General features: G+C 40.1%; 1 protein-coding gene across 1 annotated transcript; it reads left to right on the top strand.

Moving 5' to 3' along the window:
- The first annotated feature begins 1,680 nt into the window (after positions 1–1,680).
- Positions 1,681–20,867, top strand: GDAP1 (ganglioside induced differentiation associated protein 1). The gene is made up of 6 exons (XM_010846938.1): positions 1,681–2,073; positions 2,748–2,940; positions 11,711–11,884; positions 13,102–13,196; positions 15,952–16,066; positions 17,688–20,867. Exons 1-6 carry the CDS (start codon positions 1,957–1,959, stop codon positions 18,068–18,070), a joined length of 1,077 nt encoding a protein of 358 aa, XP_010845240.1. The 5' UTR covers positions 1,681–1,956; the 3' UTR covers positions 18,071–20,867.
- The last annotated feature ends 407 nt before the right edge of the window (positions 20,868–21,274 follow it).

The raw sequence follows: 21,274 nt of genomic DNA, 5'->3' as shown, positions 1-21,274 counted from the left end.
GACTTTCACTATAAAAAGGGGCTTCCTAGGTGGCGCTAGTGGTAAAGAACCTGCCTGCCAACAAGAGATATAAGAGATTTGAATTGGATCCTGGGTGGGGGATCCCCCTGGAGGAGGAAATGGCAACCCTTTCAGTATTCTTGCCTGGAGAATCTCTATGGACTAGGGAACCTGGGTTGGGAAGATCCCCTGGAGAAAAGAACAGCTATCCACTACAGTATTCTGGCCTGGAGAATTCCATGGACAGAGGAGCCTGGCAGGCTACAGAGTGACTTTCACTATAAAAAGGGGCTTCCTAGGTGGCGCTAGTGGTAAAGAACCTGCCTGCCAACAAGAGATATGAGAGACTTGAGTTGGATCCTGGGTTGGGGATCCCCCTGGAGGAAGAAATGGCAACCCATTCCAGTATTCTTGCCTGGAGAATCCCCATGGATAGAGGAGCCCGGCAGACTACAGTCCATAGGGTCCCAAAGAGTTGGACATGACTGAAGCAACTTAGCATGCATGCAAGGGTATAAAGAGATACTATAAAAATCTTTAAACAATAATTACAAAGAACAACAAATAAAGTGTTATAAAGGAGAGGAAGGACCTCGTGAGATTTCTATCTCTTCTAGGGGCCTTTTTTAGACCTTTCATTTCTCTTAGTACTTGTGTTTCCTCTTAAACTGATAGTTCTCATCTCCACTGTGGTCATCTATTTTGTTGTCCCTGCCACCAGACTTATATCTTGGGTGCCATGTATGAAGACTTATACATCTTTGTATTTCCAGTGCCCAGTACAATGCTTGGAACACAGTAGATACTCAATAAATATTTGCTGGATGAATTATAACAAGCATTCATTTCACAGTCATATTAATACATATTCACTAAAAGAGAAATTCTGCTGATTTACTATTGTGCTGAATTTTGAGAAGTGTATAATAATGACTAGATTATCATAAAATCATGATTTTGACCATGTTTATAAAGAGAATGTTTATAAGGCAACTGAAATTGTACATAATATTTGGTGTCTACAACATGCTAGCCTGTTTTGGGTGTTTAACATTGTATTTAATTCTCACAAAAACCTTATGGGGAAAATAAAATTATCTCTACTTCAAAAATTGGGAAAATTGAAAAACTAGGAAACAAACCCAAGTAATTCTGCTCTAAAAATTCTGTGTTAATTAACAGGTGCAAACTATTGTATATAGAAGGGGTAGACAGCAAGATCCTATTGCATCGCACAGGGAACTATATTTGATCCTGTAATAAACCATAATGGAAAGAAATATGAACAAGAATACACACACACACACACACACACGACTGAATCACTTTGCTGTGCAGCAGAAACACACACAACATTGTAAACCAACAATACTTAAATAAAATGAATTAAATTTTTAAATGGATAAAAAATTTCTGTATTTAACAACTAGACTTTTAATTCGCATTGTTAAGGAGATTTATTGTTGTTGTTACATGACCTCATAGTAGCATCTTCTAATGAAAACTGATAAATGTTTTGTCTATCAACCTTCCACCAAAGGCACAGCCTCTCCATGAGGAATCCTAAGTATCTTGGGAAACTGATGCTTTTGTACCTGAGCCATCTCTACTCCATCTACAAAACCCATGAGTAATTTGCAATTAACATGTTTCATCACTCATTTTAAATAATCAGGAACTCATATTTTAGATCATTTCCTCTACAAAACGTCCAGTTGCACCTCCCAAGTGACTTCCGTGCGCAGAGACCCCGCCCCGAGTCTTTGCGGACTCGCCCCGCAGCTTTCTCGCCGGCGAAACTACACTTCCCAGTGATCTGTTCGTCCATCCGCCCGCACGCAACTTTCCCGGCTCCGGGTGGCACCCGGAAAAGCTAAACGGCTCTTTGCAGGGCAGTGTGGCTGGAGGAAGTAAAGGACGGACCGGCGAGGCCCTCCCGCTCTCGCGCACCCCGAAATGGCTCGGAGGCAGGACGAGCAGAGAGGGGGAGCGCCCTTGATGGCGGAAGGCAAGTCGGACGCAGAGGTTAAGCTCATTCTGTACCACTGGACGCATTCCTTCAGCTCTCAAAAGGTAAAGGCCTCGGCCGGGCGGGCGGCGCAGATCGGGTTTCAGCACCTGGACAGCTCCCGCTGGGTGCCGCCCGGGGAAGCCCGCCCACCGAGACCTCCAACTCGACCCCTGCGGGCGGCGCGCCCTGTGGGGCAGGGGTGCGTTTTATATGGAGGAGCAGGGAAAATCAGTCTGAGATGGGAAGGCCGTGACTCAGGCACCGCCACTCATGAAATGCGACAGAAAACATCACTTTCGGCGTTGGGGCGGGAGGCCTCGTCTCCGGGGCCTTTGGAGAGTGAGGCAGAGGGAAGCGCCTTCCGGCAACCGTCCCATCCAGGGTTCCTTCTTTTACTCTTGGTTGATTGACTTTTCAACAGGCCTAGTGTATCTGTTTCAGGTTCTTACTATGGGGACGCATCATAAGGTTTAGGACACAAAGAAAAGTAGTAGTGATGAAGAGGGTGACCGTGCACTGAATATTGCCAGAATCATTCTCATTACGTATCTTTTCTAACTTACAAGATTGAGGTGCGAGAATATGTCTCACTTGTTAATTCCAGGAATAGAGTTGAAAGGGGTGTTGAAAATATTAATAACTCAGGGAAGCACAAAAAGGCTGCTGGCTGGTATCCAGGGATGTCATTTAATTAAAAGCCTACCTGCGTTGTGGTAACCAATGTGAACTCTTCCAGGTGCGCTTGGTAATTGCTGAAAAGGCATTGAAGTGCGAGGAACATGATGTAAGTCTGCCCCTGAGTGAGCACAATGAGCCTTGGTTTATGCGTTTGAACTCAACTGGAGAAGTGCCCGTCCTTATCCACGGGGAAAACATTATTTGTGAGGCCACTCAGATCATTGATTATCTTGAACAGACTTTCCTGGATGGTAATGTTAAGGCTATTTGTGATTTCTTGGATTTACTTTCAACACAAATATATGTCTTCCCTCCTTCCTCCCTTCCATCCCTCCTCCCCTCCTTCTCTTCTTCCCTGCTTCCTATTTCCTCCCTTCCTCCCCTCCTTCTCCCTTCCTTTTGGTTTCATGATGGTGGTTTAGTGCTAACAACCTTTTCCATTTCCATAAGCACACAAATAAAAATGGGTCAATAGCATAATTTGTATAAGCCATTGTGACTCCATTGAAACGATTTCATATAAACTACCAATTTTAATGTTGAAATTTCCCTTTTAAATTCATTGCAAGAAACCCTGCAGGTGTATGATTTGTGGTGGTAATTTATTAGCCTTGAAGTCAGATTCATATTATTGACAGCCTATTCTATGTCCGACATTTTGTAATTTCTGTTCTAGTCAGTCTTCAAAAAAAAAAAACAAAACCAAAAAAACCTGAGATAAGCATGGTAGATTAATTATTCCTATTTTGTACACGAGGAAAGAGAAAAAGGTTGCCTAAGGTAACATAGATGTTTTATAGCAGAATGGGCCGGAATGTAAGCCTTTCAAATCCAAACCTTCCTATCACATGGACTGTCGCTCATAGTCATTGGCACTTACACATTGTCCTTGCTCCTTCCCTAATAACAAGCCTTTCAGGTAAACTGTAGCTTTAATATTTGCCCAAGATTATACAGCTGATCAATGGCAGAACTGAGAACAGAACAGAGGGCTCTTAGCTTTCAGGCTAACAACTCGTCTGAAAAAGGAACTGCATGATAAGATCCAATTACTCTTCATCTGCTACCAGTTATTCGAATGTTAATTAGGCAGGATAAAACCAGACTATAACCTCAAATTACTGGAAGCTGAGAAAGGAAATTTTAAGGCAGAAAAAAAAAAAGTCTGAGGTACTTAGAAGAAAGATAAGTATAGGACCTAAATAGGGGTGGGGTTTGCCACAGGCAATTAGATTAGCAATGGCCTACCCTTATTCTTAATCTAAGTGTTTAGTTCCCTAGGATTTTGATTGGAGTTGGCCATCTATCTAAACCAAGGAGTTTAACTTGGTGTAATGAACTTCTTTTCCATCCATCATTATTTGCTAGCCCTTATAAGTCTAAATTCTGGGGACTGTACAGAAAATGGGGGCTAATTGATTTAAGATACATTTTCTCAATCTTGAGCTTTTTGGAAATGGAGAAGTCTGTTAAATAATAATTTGTATTTCTTGGGAGAAGTGATTATAGTAATGTGAATAAGACAAAATAATTGCATAAGAATTCTACTATAAGTCATCAAAAACTTTAAAAAGATACAGCAAATGAAAATCATATTTAAATATTTTGTTTAGCATCCCTTGAACTACTATCACTAGCCTTTTCCCGCCTCCTCTTCCTTACATTGTTTCTACTCTCAATTGTTCAGTAATGTACAATGGTACTTCACAATATAGTCATGTTAATGATGATTAGGCTTTATTAAATTTTTCTTTAGGCTTTTTCTTTTTCTTTGACTATTTCATAGCAAAACTGGAATGCATTCTGAGTCCTGCTCAAGGTGAATACTAAGTTCTTACTACAATTTGTTGAATCAGAGGAGAAAGCATTGTGGGCTAAACATTAAGATGAAAATATGGAAACTAAGAACTTAATTCTGGTTGTACTGATAGAGTAAACAGACAGTGAAGAATCCTAGCTCTTAGTCTGAAACTTGAATTTTCTTTTTGTTCTCTTGGGAACTAGGTGTCATAGTTTTATCAGTTGCGGAGATAAAGCAATCCAAACAACTCTTATTTCACTCTTTGCTGTTTCCCAAGGAGAAGAGTCATTCAGTTGGGAAGGGTTAAATAAAGATTAAGATTAAGGGAACTAAAACCTATAGTAGATATGAAGGCAGTAAGAAAACAATTACTTTATATAAATGAAGGCTACTCTAGTTTCTAGATGAAGTTTATCTAAAATAAACATGTAAGCATTATCACAATGATCATTAACATAATGTATATTTATTATTAAGAATTCATGGAGGTTAGGAAAAGTGCCAGACAAGAGAGAGAAAATGTTATTCATTGATAACATGTTATTTAACATGTATTCCATTGACCAGCTTCCCTGGTGGCTCAGAGGGTAAAGCGTCTGCCTGCAATGCAAGAGACCCGGGTTCCATCCCTGGGTAGGGAAAATCCCCTGGAGAAGGAGATGGCAACCCACTCCAGTATCCTTGCCTGGAGAATCCCATGGACAGAGGAGCCTGGTGGGCTACAGTCCACAGGGTTGCAAAGAGTTGGACACAACTGAGCAACTTCACTTTCACTTTCTTTCTTTCCATTGACCAGCAGCATTGGTATCACCTCGGAGAAGGCAATGGCACCCCACTCCAGTACTCTTGCCTGGAAAATCCCATGGACGGAGGAGCCTGGTAGGCTGCAGTCCATGGTGTCGCTGAGTCGGGCACGACTGAGCGACTTCACTTTCACTTTTCACTTTCATGCATTAGAGAAGGAAATGGCAACCCACTCCAGTATTCTTGCCTGGAGAATCCCAAGGATAGAGGTGCCTGGTGGGCTGCCGTCTATGGGGTCGCACAGAGTCGGACATGACTGAAGCGACTTGGCAGCAGCAGCAGCAGGAGTCTATTAGAAAGGCAGAAATCTAGACCCTACTGCAAGTCTATTGAATCAGAATCTATATTTTAATAAGATTCCAAAGTGACTCATACATACATAGAAGTTTGAGAAGCAGTACTACAAATTATTTTGCATTAAGTAATTGCTTAAGCTTTAAGCAGTGCTGTAAAACACTTCTTTATGTATAGCAGAGTTCTAGAATGTGTTGTCAAAAATTAAAAACAATATTTTTGAGTATCTTGATTAAAAGGATCCAGCATAAGTTTTACATTACTGGAGAATGTCTCTAACACTTTAAAAAGTGTGTGCTGGGCATAGTTCTTGGTATAGTGTTTCTTGATTTAAGTAGAGCATTTGAGATTGTGTCATATGATAGCCCTGTGGAATGAAGGAGCACGTATGGCTAGATAAGAATAATACATATATTCTGATGAATAAACCACCATTCTGAAGAGTATTCATTTATAAATTTCTTATACCATGTTGCTTATTTAGCTATATTCTCTCATTTCACTTATCCTATGATAATTCTATCACACCTTAATTATTTCATTTACTGGCAGACCCTGTATGCACTGTGAAGTCAGAGACAGTGTCTGTTTCACTAACAACTATATTTCCAGTGCCTCATATGGTGAATGTTCTCTAATGGGAGCTTAATAAATATTTTTGAATGATTAAAATGAATGAAATATTGAAAATAGATATCAACTTGGACAGGGATCTCTGCTGGTGTTCTTTTAGGCTTCTGTTCTCTGATTTGAGTCTAACAATTCCATAAATGATTTGAATAAAGGCATGGAAGAAATACTGTTAACTTGTGGATGTGTAAACTGCAGTCGTTAAAATGATGAGTAGCTTATGAAATGCTTTGCATGGAACAATAACTAAGATAAAGTTTAACAAGACTAAAAGTAGTATATGAATTTTGTTTGGAAAAATCAGCTTTGTTAATGAAGGATGGGAGCCCTGGCTTGCTAATAAGTTACCAACAACAGCCAACAATGAAATAAAAGACAAGTGTGATCTTGAGTTGTTTCAGAAGTGTAGGTTCTATCCAGAGCATGGCTAATTGTGAGCTGCTACATTTGAACTCGATAGAACATGCAGCATTTTGGTCAATTATGGATGGAACTTTGAGGAAAGTTGACAAATTAGAATGAATAACACTTGAATGAATTTCATGAGGTGTGTAGTTGCCCGTGGTTCAAATGAGAGGCTTTAAGTGTATCCATTCATCTCCAGAACAGAGTGTAGTCATCAGCAGGCATCACTTTTGCTGTTATTTGTTGGTATCTTTCATTAGTCTACCAAATGAGACTGTACTAAAAATGATGGCTTGCTGGCCTGTACACTTTTCTCAACCTTTCTGTGTAATCAGTATTTACATATTTACATCCTTATGCTTTTGGTATATTGTAATCTCTTTTAATGAACTTTAACATGGCCACTAGAAAATTTAAAAAAAAAAAAAGGTGAGCATTAAATAACTACAAAATACTAGAATATATACTATTTATTATTGTCAAATAACTCATTGGTAACCTGGAATCAAGGGTGTCGTATGGTAAATATTGAATTTTGGTAACTTAATACGTTATATAATAGTTCTCTGAAGATTATGTCCCATGTCTTATGTCCATATATGTCATTTTGAATATTCTTAGGAAAAGAATTTGGTTTGGAAAGAATCCCAGTATCCTGGTAGATTAAAGGATCACATATTAAGTCCAATTAGGAAATGTAAATTTATTTTATGAATACAGTTTTATCAGTAGAAAATTAATTCAGATTTAAAAAATAATATTAATTCTGAAATGACTGTTACTTTAAATAATATATTTATGTAAAGGAATTTCCAATTATTGTTAAGGTCATAGAATAAATAATTTTATGTCTGTTAATAAAAGGCTCTCATATATAATTGAGTAACATTACATACTTGTTAGCACATCTACTGAAATTGCAAATTAGCTCAAAGTGTGTAACTGAATGCAGAGAAAATATGGTATATGGTAAGGAAAAGAAACGGAGTCTTTAAAACTCCTGATTATGCCAATAAAAGTGGTTTTAAAAAGTAATTAAAACAACTTTCTGTGATTTGTTCAATTTTAGTGGATGCTAGGCCCCTCTGTCCATGGGATTCTCCAGGCAAGAATACTGGAGTGGGTTCCACGCTCTCCTACAGGAGACCTTCCCCACCCAGGGATCAAACTTGCATCGCCTATGTACGTCTCCTGCATTGGCAGGCAGGTTCTTTACCACTAGTGCCACCTGGGAAGCTAAACTCTTTTTATTGTTTGCTCTTGGGGAAACAATGTAATTTTTTAAAAAAATTGCTCAGGGCCATTCTTAGTCTACTTAGCAACACAGGGACTTGAGGATATATGGAGCTGATGTCCCCATTAAATGGATTGCAATATGATTTTATCCTTTCTTTCTGATTTCAAATTTCGTGCTTTTGTTTTCTCCTTGTTTATCGCCTCTTTCTGCTTTGTGTCTATCCGCTTGTTTCTGATCTGCTGCCTAAATTTAGTCTTGCCTTTGTCCCTACTCAGTGTTTCTACAAAGTCAGGTCTTATGCCAATGTATTTGTTTGTTCTTCCAGCTTAGTCACTAATCCTGGCTTCCACTACGGCAATGCTCCTCCCCAGTGCTGGGTACTTCTTTTATTGCTTTTTCTTTAAAATCCTCTGTCTCTCCTGCCCCTGTAACCCTTCTGTTGTTTTCTCACTCCTGACCAAGATAGACCCAGAAAAGATTTTCTAAGTATCATAACAAAAGTGCTTTATGAAAGGACTGGAAAGTAAAAGAAGATGAGAATGAGAGGGAAGATTTTCTGTATCACTCAAAGGAAATTCCCAATTGTGTTTTGAAAAAACTCTTTTTCCAGAGGCAGCTGTCTGTTGCTAATTTGTTGCTGGTGTCAGGAAGATGCTAGTAGTACATCGTCATGTGGACAGGGTGTCCTTGAAGAGAGAAAGTGAGCTTGGAAAAGAACATGGGTTCAGCGGGTATCTGAGCCTCTGTCTGACAAAGTTGTCTTAGGAGATAGTTATATAGTTCATGGCGCACTGAGTAGAAGATTATTTTCAGGCGTTCAAACATTTGGATGCAGGCTTGGCCAGATGGACCTTTCCCAGAAAGCAATTAGACATTATTTTTCCTGCTCTCATTCTCTTTCCAGGAAGGAAGTGGTATGCTGTTCTGAAGTCAAGACCCCAGCCTGGCCCCACAAAGCAGCCAGAGCCAGTAGCCATAAATTTAACAACCTGGGAAGCATTTTAAAATGCTGCATCATTTATGGTTATTAACCTGTGGTTCTTGAACCCTCCAGAGCAGTGGTTCTTAAACTTCTAGGTTTCAAGGCCCCTTTGTTTTAGAAGTTAATGAGGACACTTGAGAGAGCTTTTGTTTATATGGGCTATCTATCAATACTTATCAAATTAGAAATTAAAATTGAGAAAAGTTTAAAATACAAGAACATACAAGCCTCATATCCTGTTAACTGTCAGAGCGATGGAGTTTTTACACATTGTGTAACCTCTGGAAAATACCATTGTACACTCAAGAGAGGTTAAGAATGAAAAAGCAATGAACATCTTAATATTACTATAAAAACAGCTTTGATTTGTAGACCCTCTGAGGGTGTCTTCAGGAAGCCCAGGGATTTTCCGACCATACTTTGTGAACTGTTACCCCTAGTGGTCTGTGAACAAAATCCAGGAGATTTACTATCTTAGAGGGGGAAAAAATTACATCTTTGTTTTTCACTAATTTCCAAAAGAAATGGATCAGTTCCTTCATTTCCAGTGTAGGCAGAATTCAAAGCAGTATCAGAAGCGCCTATGACTTTGTTCATATGTTCACATGATGGTGATGTGTTAATAGCATTATGGTTATTGCAGATGTCTTAAATATCACTTATGCCCCTCACTACATTGAAATTATTGTAGTTATTAGATCTGCTGTTAGATCTTGTTAATGTGTTAATAAAAGACACCCATATTACTATTTTATCATTTAAATTTACTCTGATAACATACTTTAATATAATCAATTTTCTTTGCAATGCTATGTATTTTATGCATTTAAGAACATTATTTTGGAGGTCAGTGGCAAACAAAAAGTTAAGAACTCTTCAGAATTGCAAGCACCTTAGAAAGCTGCCAGTCTGTTATTCTCATGGGAATGTCTACTGTGCATTATTGGGGGTACTGGTGACATTCTGAGATCCTGAAAGGTCCATAAGGAAGTGTGATCTAGTTGGGCAAACCCACAGTTCATGAGCAGTTTGCAGCTGACATGTGAGCCTTGGTCATTCTAATGCAGACTTCAGAATTAGAGTCGCTAGCAGGGAATTAGACACTTGCCCACTGACGAGTAATCCATCTTCTGTTTTTCTTAGAGAGTCAGAAATAGCCTATTCACTTAAAAGCTTGTTCTTCTTAGTCTGGCATGATGAGATCTTGCCTGAAATGCTCTGCAACCAATTGTGAATTGTCAGTGCTTATGAATGAGTGTAGGATGCTCAAAAGGATTCTAAATTAAATAAATAACCCAAACTAAATAAGTGAATAAGCAAAAAGAAATGTATAGAGTAGAGGCTGTTCTTTTTAACCGTTGGATTAATAAGCTTTTTGGCACTTTTTTAGAGGCAGTTTGAGAGTTAAAAGTGGGAATTGGTTCTGCAGGAACTTATCCTGGCCTCTGGATCATGTGGTTTATCTTTATTTTTCTTGGATAGTCTCTGAAAAGTATACCCTTCGAAGATGTTATGATGATGTAATACAACAGAGCACTGCATTAGGAGTTCATGACTTTGGTTCTTGTTCTGCCTCTACTTAGCTGTGGGCTCTTAGGAGAATGTCTCAGCCTCTATATGTCAGTGTCGTCATTAACTGCTCCAGAGCTTCTCCAGCGCAAATGTTCCTATAGCTAGCGATTTGGGGACATATTCATTTATTAATTGAAATTTATTGAACACCTGCTATCAGCCAAACATTATATTAGGCAACTGGGGATTCAACAAAGAATAGTACATGATCCCTACCTTTAGGAGTCTATAGTCTAGAGTTTAACCAACAACAGAAGATTTATGTGAAACCCAGTTTCCAGAGATAAAATACCAGAATTTCCTGGTGAATTCCATGAAGACTAGCCATTCACATTCACATAGCATCAACAGGATCACTCTTTTTTTTTTTTTAAATATTTTTAATTGGAGGATAATTGCTTTACACTATTGTGTTGGTTTCTGCCATATACATCAACAGGATCACTCTTGGTATGTACTGGAACCTTGTAAAGTGTGGTCCCTGATCATCTTTGCATAATGAGCCTTGATTCACTTAACCAACATTTACCAATGGCCTAAAATGAGACCTCAGTTCAAATCCTGGGTTGGGAAGTTCCTCTGGAGAAGGGATAGCCTACCAACTGCAGTATTCTTGGGCTTCCCTGGTGGCTCAGACAGTAAAGAATCTACCTGAAATGTAGAAAACCTGGGTTTGATCCCTGGGTTGGGAAGATTCCCTGGAGAAGGAAATGGCTACCCACTCCAGTATTCTAGCCTGGAAAATCCTCATGGACAGAGTAGCCTGGCGGGTACAGTCCATGGGGTCGCAAAGAGTTGGACAGGACTGAGCGACTAAGCACACATGAAGTGTATGAGACACGATGCTGGACTCTGGATCATATGTTCTCTGCCCTGAAGGAGTTCATAGGGCAAAAAGATACAATAACTAATTAAGGTGATAAGGGTTATAAAGGAGTTTGTACCAAGTATTTTTTGTGTACAGAGGAAGGCACACTTGATCTAGTCAGATGTTGGTAGTTGTGGCAGGTTGGAGAAGATTTCACAGAGGAGTTGGCATGAAAATCTGGACCTTGAGAGTAGTGATTTGCGAGTTGGAGAAGTCTGATCATGGTTTGGAATCTGGTCTAGGACATCAGTTCAATTCAAGTTTTGAATGTTGAGGCTGGGAAAATGTCATCCTTTACCTCCCTTCATATAATATTGAAAATGTTAATGATGAGGGGGCTGGTATTTTTCTTTTTTGCTTTTAGTTGTAACGTCTCATTTGTAACTTTTTCTTCAATGTTTGTGTATGTGTTTGTATGTATATTTTAGAAAAAACACCCAGATTAATGCCTGATAAAGGAAGCATGTATTACCCACGGGTCCAGCATTATCGAGAACTACTTGACTCTTTGCCCATGGATGCCTATACACACGGCTGCATTTTACATCCTGAGCTAACCGTGGACTCCATGATCCCAGCTTATGCAACAACAAGGATTCGCAGTATGTAGAGGTCTTAAAGACCTGCACTTCTGCCTCACATTTCTTTTCACTCATTTTTGACACCCAGCACATCTCAGGAAGACCTGGGGGCGGGATTGTTGAGTTTGCTTTGGGGACATACACGTTACACATCGATCCATGTACCAGGCAGATGAATCTGTGCTTCATCTGTTTGGCTGGACATTTGTTGTCTTTAGGATCTGATTTTCCAGCTCTTGGCCTTGAGGACCAAGCATAGATAAAACTCAGAAGAGTGGCCTGTGGAAGAGTAAAGAACGTAACATGTTTACAGGGACAGACAGACTAGGAATCAGAACAGCTGGGGTCTGCAGGCAGTTATGGGCGATGGAGTTCACATTTCTGGTCCTTTAGTTTTGTTTCATTATGTGAAGGCTGTCTCATCATTACTCTGCCTCTAGGTTCAGTGAGTGGTGATCCACTGAGGTTGAACTGTGACCGCTACCTCTCTCCTTCCTCCTATCCTGAGCATAGGGATGGGTCAGTGTATGGGATGAGGAGCAGGAGGTGTGCTTCATGGCCCAGTGGTGGGAAGGGAAGGGGCTGTGGTCAGACTGAGGAGTGACCAGGAACACTCGCACTCAGATCTCCAATTCCGCCAAGCACGTTCTTCCCATGACATCATGCCTCGTTTTTAGGGTTCTCTTACTTGCACTGTTTTCCTTTCTTTCTGATGCCCTCCTGCTCAGTCCTCTCCCGTTCCCCGCTCTCCCTCACTCCATCTTCCTCGTCTCTCTCCTGGCCTCTCACCTTCCTCGTGTTCCTCCTCCTCCTCCTCATAAATACCCATCATATGGTTTGAAGCAAGTATTCTGACCATAGTTCTATCATCCAGAATAAATATTTCTCTAAATAATGCTTTTTCCTTCCCTTCACAAAAAAAGTTTATTACAGAAGACTTGAAAGGGACTGAAAAGTAGGACAACTATTCTGCACTTAGCACTCACGGTGTGCTAGACTTTGCTCTAAGCACTTTCCAAGGGGCCTCTTATTTCATCCTCAACCTGCGTGGCAGATAGTCTCATAGCTGCAATTTAAAGGTGAGGAAACCGAGGCACAGAGAGGGGGGAGTCTGGGGCAGAGAGAGGGCGTGACCCCCCAGCGCGTATGCTCTTACCATCAAGTTTCCCTACTTCTCCTTGTTTCTTATATGGAAGGGAGGAAATAATTTTCTGTTTCAAAACTGATTTCATCATCAGGCCAAATTGGTAACACGGAGTCTGAACTGAAAAAACTTGCCGAAGAAAACCCAGATTTACAAGAGGCATACATTGCAAAACAGAAGCGACTTAAAGTAAGTAAACCAGGCTGTCCTCAATTGACATCTGCTATTTGTGTTAAATGGTCCACTTTTTGTAAAAGTATTGCTATTTCTTAGAATATCTTCTATTAAATATCACAAATCATCAGTGCACATGTTACCTTTGGCTCATGCTCTGCTTTTAGAAAGAATTTTTCTTTATTAGATTTGATATTCAGACTTAACGACAATTTCTTGAAGAGCAGATATTGCTCATGCTGGTTGCCAAGGCAAGTTATAAAATGTAAAAGCAGGTTAATAAAATATCATAGGAATCTGTCATTTCAGGTATTTTGCACTTTGAGTCAGCTGGACCTCTGTTTATGACCTTTTTATACCAATAAAGCAATCAGCGGATTTTTTTTTAATACTGTATATCTTCCCCTCACACCTTTCATTTTTTGCCTTTTTACGTTTTGATCACCTTTACCCATTTCTCCTACCTCTTACCCCCTGCCTCTGGCAACCACTGGTCTATTCTCTGCATCTATGAGCTTAGTTCCCTAGTGGCTCAGAGGTTAAAGTGCCTGCCTGGAATGCAGGAGACCTGGGTTTGATCCCTGAGTCGGGAAGATCCCCTGGAGAAGGAAATGACAACCCACTCCAGAACTCTTGCCTGGAGAATCCCATGAAGGGAGGAGCCTAGTAGGTTACAGTCCATGGGGTCACAAAGAGTTGGACACGACTGAGCGACTTCACTTTCACTTTCAGAAGCTTAGTTATTTGTTTGTTTTTTAGATTCCACAAATAAGAGAGATCATATGGTATTTGACTTTTTCTGTCTGATTTATTTAACTTAGCATAATTCTCTCAAGGTTTAACTACATTGTTGTAAATGGCAAAGTTTTTATTCTTTTTTTGTAGCTGGAAAATATTCCATTCTATATATACACATCACAATTTTTTAAAATCCATTAATCTGTTGATGAACACTTAAGTTGTTTTGCCTATTGTAAATAATACTGCAAGGAACATAGGATTGCAGGTATCTTTCAGATTAATTTAAAAAATTGTTTTTAACTGGAGGATAAGCTTTACAATGTTGTGTTGGTTTCTGCCATACAACAGCGTGAATCAACCATAAGTATACACATATCCCCTCCATCCTGAACCTTCCTCCCACCCCCTACCCCATTCCACCGTCTAGGTTGTTACGGAGCAGTGGGTTGAGCTCCCTGTGTTATGCAGCAGCTTCCCATTAGCTGTCTGTTTTACATATGATAATGTATATGTTTCAATGCTATTCTCTCAGTTCATCCACCCTCTCGTCACCTGCTGTGTCCACAAGCCTGTTCTCTGTGTCTGTATCTTGATTCCTGCCCTGGAAATAGGTTCATCAGTACCATTTTCTAGAACCCAGATATATGAGTTATTAAGAATTTATGTTTTTGTTTTTATTTGGCTAAATACCCAGAAGTAGAATTGCTGGATTGTGTATTAGTTCTATTTTTAATTTTTTGAGGAACCTCTACACTATTTTCTATCATGGCTGTACCAGTTTACATTCCCACCAATAGAACACAAAGATTCCCTTTTTTCCACATCCTTGTCAACACTTACAGTTTTTGTCTTTTTGATAATAGCCGTTCTAACAGATGAGGTAGTATCTTACTGTGGTTTTGAATTGTTTTCCCTGATGATCAAAAATGTTGAGCATCTTTTCATGTACCTATTGGCCTTTGCATATCTTTGGGAAAATGTCTATCTAGATCTTATGCCCATTTTTAAATTGAATTGTTTACTTGCTATTGAGTTATGTGTGTGTGCGTGCATGCTCAGTCATGGCCAGCTCTTTGCAACCCCATGGATTGTAACCCACCAGGCTTCTCTGTCTATGGGATTTCCCAGGCAAGGATAAGGGAGTGGGTTGCCATTTCCTACTCCAGGGGATCTTCCCATCCCAGGGATCAAACCTGGGTCTCCTGCATTGTAGGCAGATTCTTTACCAACTGAGCCACCAGGGAAGTCACACATCTCTGACCCCTCAGTTATTCATTCATTGAAGACTGCTGAATTTCCATTCTTAAACTTCCTTTGTGGTCCAGTGGTTGACTCTGTGCTCCCAATGTAGGGGACATGGGTTCAATCCCTGGTCGGGGAAGATCCCACGTGCCACATGACATGGCCAACGAAGCAAAACAAAATCAACACAACCATCTTCAGGACTTCTCTGGCTCTCCAGTGACTGAGACTCTGCACTGCCAATGTAGAGGTTAGGAGCTCCATCCCTGGCTGGGGAACTAAGATCCCACATGCTGCTAGGTGTGGCCAAAAGATTGAAAAAAAAAAAAAAAAAAAAACACTAAAAAATTGCATTCTTGAGTTGGGCATGAAAGGAATCTCTCTTTTTTTAAACTTTTTATTTTGTATTGGGGTTAAGCTGATTAACAAACAGTGTTGTGATAGTTTCGGGTGAACAGCAGAGGGACTCAGCCATACACATATGCACGCATCAGTTCTCCCCCGAACTCCTTTCCCAGTGACAGGAGTCTCTTTATGCCCTCATATTCTTTGTCCTCTCTGATCCTTCAGTCCCACAGGAGTTGCCAGTGGACAATGAGTCTGGCCCCTGGGATAGTTTCACAGCCAGGGCATTTCCGCTCAGGTTTGCTTTTGCTTTGGTTATTCTGTTTCTTCTCATTGTCTAATATAAACAGACTCCCACTGTATAAAAATTTATATCTTCTCTGCTCTACACTGATTATTTTTACAGGCATAAATAACCTACTTAGTTGTTTTTGTTAATTAGTCAAAGCTCCTTGACCATGACAATGTCAAATATTTGAAGAAAATTCTTGATGAATTGGAGAAAGTCTTGGATCAGGTTGAAACTGAGTTGCAAAGAAGAAATGAAGAAACCCCAGGTAGGTTCTCATTTATGTTCTTTTTGTCTTTTTCTGTATACCAGGGGTATTTATGGGAACATTCTTAGATTTCACCCAAAACATTCTGTAAACTATCTTTAACTGTTAGTACTCACGGACAGTTTGACTTTATGATAGCAACAATAATACTGAATTCAACAAAACCCAGGTGTCTAGTTGTAACTCTGCATTTATATGAAATATAGCCAGTGAAGAATTTTTTTTTGCATAACTTAAGTTATGGTTGGTAGATTCCTACCTGGCCTGTTTCACAAGTTTTAATTACAGTGGTTAGTTTGGGAGTGTTCTACTTGCTAGAACATTCCCTCTAGTTTTTTCCTTAGGTGGGAGAAAAATTGCAAATTGAAGTAAAGTATAACATGGGTGGGCTTCCCAGGTGGTGCTAGTGGTAAAGAACCCCCTTGCCAATACTGAACACATGAGACATGGGTTCAATCCCTGGGTCAGGAGGATCCCTTGGGGAGGAAATGGCAACCCACTCCAGTATCATTGCATGGAGAATCCCATGGACAGAGGAGCCTGGGGCAGGGAGAGGTGGGGGCTACACTCCATAGAGTTGCAAAGAGTCGGAAACAACTGAAGGAACTTAGCATAACATGGGAGTCAGCCTGTGTGTATGGGCAGGCTGGCTGGTGAGCACCCGTCTTCTGTACCTGTGAAAATGAGTGAATGATGAAGCCCAAGTGCAGACACATGGACTGTTTGCACTATTCTGACTGACCACAAAGTTGAAGACCATGTTACCTGCAACTTGCTTCACAATAGGGATTTTCTTCTGTTTTAAATAAGTAACAATTAACAAAAGCAGCAACTACTGAGTGATGTTTAAATCCTCAAGTACATGTGTCATTTTTTTAACCCACGAGGAAATATCTGTTAACTCTGTTGGCTTGGAGGCATGATAGACAGGCTTTGAGCTTAAGTAGCTCTAGTGACACCTAGGGACCCAGGTGCCTGTCAGGTGTCAACCAAGTGTCCCTTAGCTTTGGGATGGATTATTTTGATGTGGACCATTTTAAAGTCTTTATTGAATTTGTTACAATATTGCTTCTGGTTTATGTTGTGATTTTTTTTTTTTTGGCTGAGAGGCATGTAGGATCATATATTCCCCACCAGAGATTGAACCTGCACTCCCTGCATTGGAAGGTGAAGTCCCGTAGCTTGGGATACATTTGCATGCTGCCCTCCTTTTTTTTAAACATAGAATTACTCACTGAGTGTGATTGTCAAGAAAATGTACCATAGCCTTCATCTTTTGCTATACTCACCCTTGCCCTCAACACTAAGAGCAGAGATGCCAACCAGAGTCTGTCTGTACAATGCGTGCACGTGTGCTCAGTAACTCAGTCATGTCTGACTCTGTGTGACCCTATGGACTGTAGCTTACCAGGCTCCTTGTCCATGGGATTCTCCAGGCAAGAATACTGGACTGGGTTGCCGTGCCCTCCTCCAGGGGATCTTCCCAACCCAGGGACTGAACCCGTGTCTCTTATGTCTCCTGAGTGGGGAGGCGGGTTCTTTCCCACTAGCACCACCTGGAAAGCCCTGTCTGTCGGTACAGGGCTTGCCCTTAACCCACCGTGTCTCTTTCCCCAATTAGAAGAAGGCCGCCAGCCGTGGCTCTGCGGGGAATCCTTCACCCTGGCGGACGTATCACTTGCTGTTACACTGCATCGACTGAAGTTCCTGGGGTTTGCGAGGAGAAACTGGGGAAATGGAAAGCGACCCAACTTGGAAACCTATTACGAGCGTGTCTTGAAGAGGAAAACATTTAACAAGGTTTTGGGACATGTCAACAATATATTAATCTCTGCAGTGCTGCCAACTGCATTCCGAGTAGCCAAGAAAAGGGCCCCAAAGGTTCTTGGCACCACCCTTGTGGTTGGTTTGCTTGCTGGAATGGGATATTTTGCTTTTATGCTTTTCAGAAAGAGACTTGGCAGCATGATATTAGCGCTTAGACCCAGACCAAATTACTTCTAGGTGGGTGGGATCTAGTGGTGGCCATTCATCCAGCCATTCAGCTAGACCCTTCTCCACTCTTCCAGGTCCAGGGAAGAATGGCCCTGGGCGACTAGTAAAAAGCATAATTGACTTTACTCTTTGGCTAGCTTATGTGAGAAAAGGAGGTAATAAAGATGTTTTTGTGCGCTGGTAACTCTGACAAGACTTATTTGCAAACCTCTTCTAATTCATACTTAAAACATGCACAAAGTCAAGATAGGTGAATACCGACAGGTAGAAGAGAGACCTTTAACTCAAAATTCCAGTTCAAGTTCTGGGTTATTTGGGGGAGAACATTATTCTTATGAGCAGACAGTAATGATAACCTATGATTGCCCATAACTCTTCATCTGAGACTATCTGGGTGTGTTGAGTGGTGAATAGTTTGCAGTATTTTCTCCTAGAATTCAGAAGTCATCTTTGTTACTCAACCCAGGTGTTCAGACAGCAGAAGGGCACAGCAGTGCTTCATACTCTCACTGTTAGCTTTAGGCTGAAATAAGGGAGGCAAAGGGACAAAGGAGGGGGGAAAGGGAGGATGAAGCTACGTAATGAAGGCAATGGAAAGCAACCTCCATGTGCCTCCAATGCCATTCATGGCTGCTGTCCCCTTAGTAAACGTTACATTTGACTGCTTGTGGCTATAGCCCATGCATCCTCGTGTAACTGAGGACCTTGGAAAAAGAGGACTGGAGAGTCACTGGGGGGAGTTGGCTGGAGAAAACTCTGGGCTTTAAACTTACAGCACCTCACTTTAGTGTTAATTTTAAATGCACATAAATCACAGTCATTACTTTAATAAAATTAACTGCTTGTCTCTTTGGGCAAGAGATACCTACTGGAACATGTCTTGATTAACATTTACATGAAAATCTTAAATGACACTAAAATTTCTTCTTGGTTCCGCAATTTGAAGGTACCTATGAGATGTCACTCCCGTGGACTGTTGCAAACAGTCACTGGAAGCCTTGGCCTCTCCAGCCCTTTTGTGCACCCAAGTGGCATTTAGGTGAATGTCCCAGGTAGTCACTGACATGGCATGTGGCTGGAGTGGGGATAGTTTGGTGATCTGGGAGTGATAAGTAGGCTCATTCTTCATTTGGAGAGGCTGGTGGTATGTTAGCACAAAAACTGTTGTCTAAGCCTTGCATCTATTTGTTGTCTTCAACAGAGCCTTAAAAGGTTACAGGGAGGGAGAAAGTCTAGTTTTGGTCCTTGGCAATGAAATACAGGGAGATGAAATAAGTCAATAGATAGTGACTCCACCTACATTCATTCATGTATGTCTTGGCACTGTGGGGGGCACCTCAGTCCATCTGGAAGGGATAATTCCAGTATGTCCTGTCAACAACAATGGGGTTTGTGCTCAGGAAAAATCTTCCCTGGTGACGGGAAGGTGCAGTTTCTCTGGAGTTGGCCAGAAAGACATGGGGAGCAGTGTTGGGTCTGATGGGAAGTATGCGTAGTGAACAGAGCTAAGGTTCCAGCAAACAGCAAAAGCTTGCTTGGACCGCTTCAGATCGACTGTGCAAATGGCTAAAGAATGTACCGATTTTTTCACTAATAGGAAACAGTCCTACTTACTAAACAATGACTTTGATGGTAAAGTGATTCTATAATTCATGAATCATTTGTTTTAGAAAATCTTGATGAACCTGATATTCCCTATTGACAAGAAATTAATAAAATGTCCCGTGTAAACTCCATCCAACAAGAATTAACAGACTGGCAGCTTTTATAATGTCTTGATTTTGAGCCTTAGTTCACTGTTGTATAGAGTGTTTAATTTTGTTGCTGGGACATTCCAATCCATGTATTCATAAAAGACCCACAAAGCCGATCATTCAGTGGTTCAGAGTGTTTCAGAGTTCTTTATGTCATCCTACAATAAGCAAGAACTCAGACATGAAGAAATCAAAACTGGATTTTTATAAAAATCTACAAAGGCAAAGGGTTGTTGATTAAACATTTTAAGGTCAATGCTGGCTTTTCCTTACAGTTTATATTATTACTGATCAATAGAAAAGATAATGAAAGTATTTGTGATTTTCAGATTCAGTTTCATTGGAAATAGGCTTCTGTCACATTTAAGGGGGATGCATTTGTGGCGATTTCTTCACGGATACCCTTGTTTATACTTTTAAGATATTTGTTTAGGAGTATAATGACCACTAGGTGTCGCTGTTCCTCCAGTAGTTTGAGATTGGGCTTTCTCTAGGTTCAGCAAGCCTTCTGAATGTTTCAAGGGAAGGTAAACATTTATGACCTTAGTTTCTGAGATGAGGGCATCTTCATCAGATCATTCATCTGTAAAAGAGCTTGAGGCACATGTAGTATTGATCTGTAATGCTTGGAAGGGATAACTGTACCACACAATGTCAAGCTAAAGAGCTGAACATATCCTATTAGCAAAATAGGCACTTTTACATATTTTGTCTTTCATGATCATTAGTAGACTGGCCAGTGTGCTCAATTTAATTTCCAAAATTTGTGTAAATACCACAATTAGAAAAATGCCTGAGGTACTACATTTACGTTGGCTATTTATGTCTTAACACAAATACTATTTTATTGTTATTGCTGTTATATGCCTTTTGGATCTGCTTTCCGTAATTGCAGATAGTTGGAAATTGCTTGCTCGATTTTTAGTAATTATTGATATTGACACCAGAGCTGTAGATTTTTTGGTGTTGTTGAATGTAATAGAGATCAAGATACTACTCTGCCTGTAAGATCAATAAAATTAATTGGAAAATAAACATGTATACTGAAAGTACTAATTTTGTAATCTTTTTAAGAAATCGGATTGTGTTTTTCATTTAATGTCAAAGCATAATGTCATAATTAAAGTAAGAAAAGTAAGCAAAAGTCAGTTATTCAAAATATTTAGCTATAGGATGTTATATTTTATTTGTAACATAAAAATTACTGACTTAATTTACTTAGATATAGATAATTTTCTGGTTAAAATGAATGGTGGCTTAAAGAATAACATATTTAATACTGATTATTAAAGGAATTTTTGCAGACAGCCACCTGACATGGTATGAAGCATGAAAATGAAAAACGCAATATTTTTTTTTTCAAAACAGTTTTGTTACGTGTTTGTGTGCCAGTTCAGTCACTTAGTTATGTCCTATTCTTCCCTACCCTATGGACTGCAGCCCACCAGGCTCCTCTGTC

This window comes from Bison bison, unplaced genomic scaffold, assembly GCF_000754665.1.
Source record: "Bison bison bison isolate TAMUID 2011002044 unplaced genomic scaffold, Bison_UMD1.0 scf7180017864241, whole genome shotgun sequence".
Lineage (NCBI taxonomy): Eukaryota > Metazoa > Chordata > Mammalia > Artiodactyla > Bovidae > Bison > Bison bison.
This window is presented reverse-complemented; position numbering and strand designations above follow the sequence as displayed.

Coding starts and splice junctions, on each gene's coding strand:
- GDAP1 (XM_010846938.1), top strand. CDS start 1,957: ATGGCTCGGAGGCAGGACGAGCAGAGAGGGGGAGCGCCCTTGATGGCG. Junction 2,074..2,747: donor ATTCCTTCAGCTCTCAAAAG/GTAAAGGCCTCG, acceptor GAACTCTTCCAG/GTGCGCTTGGTAATTGCTGA. Junction 16,067..17,687: donor AAGAAATGAAGAAACCCCAG/GTAGGTTCTCAT, acceptor TTCCCCAATTAG/AAGAAGGCCGCCAGCCGTGG.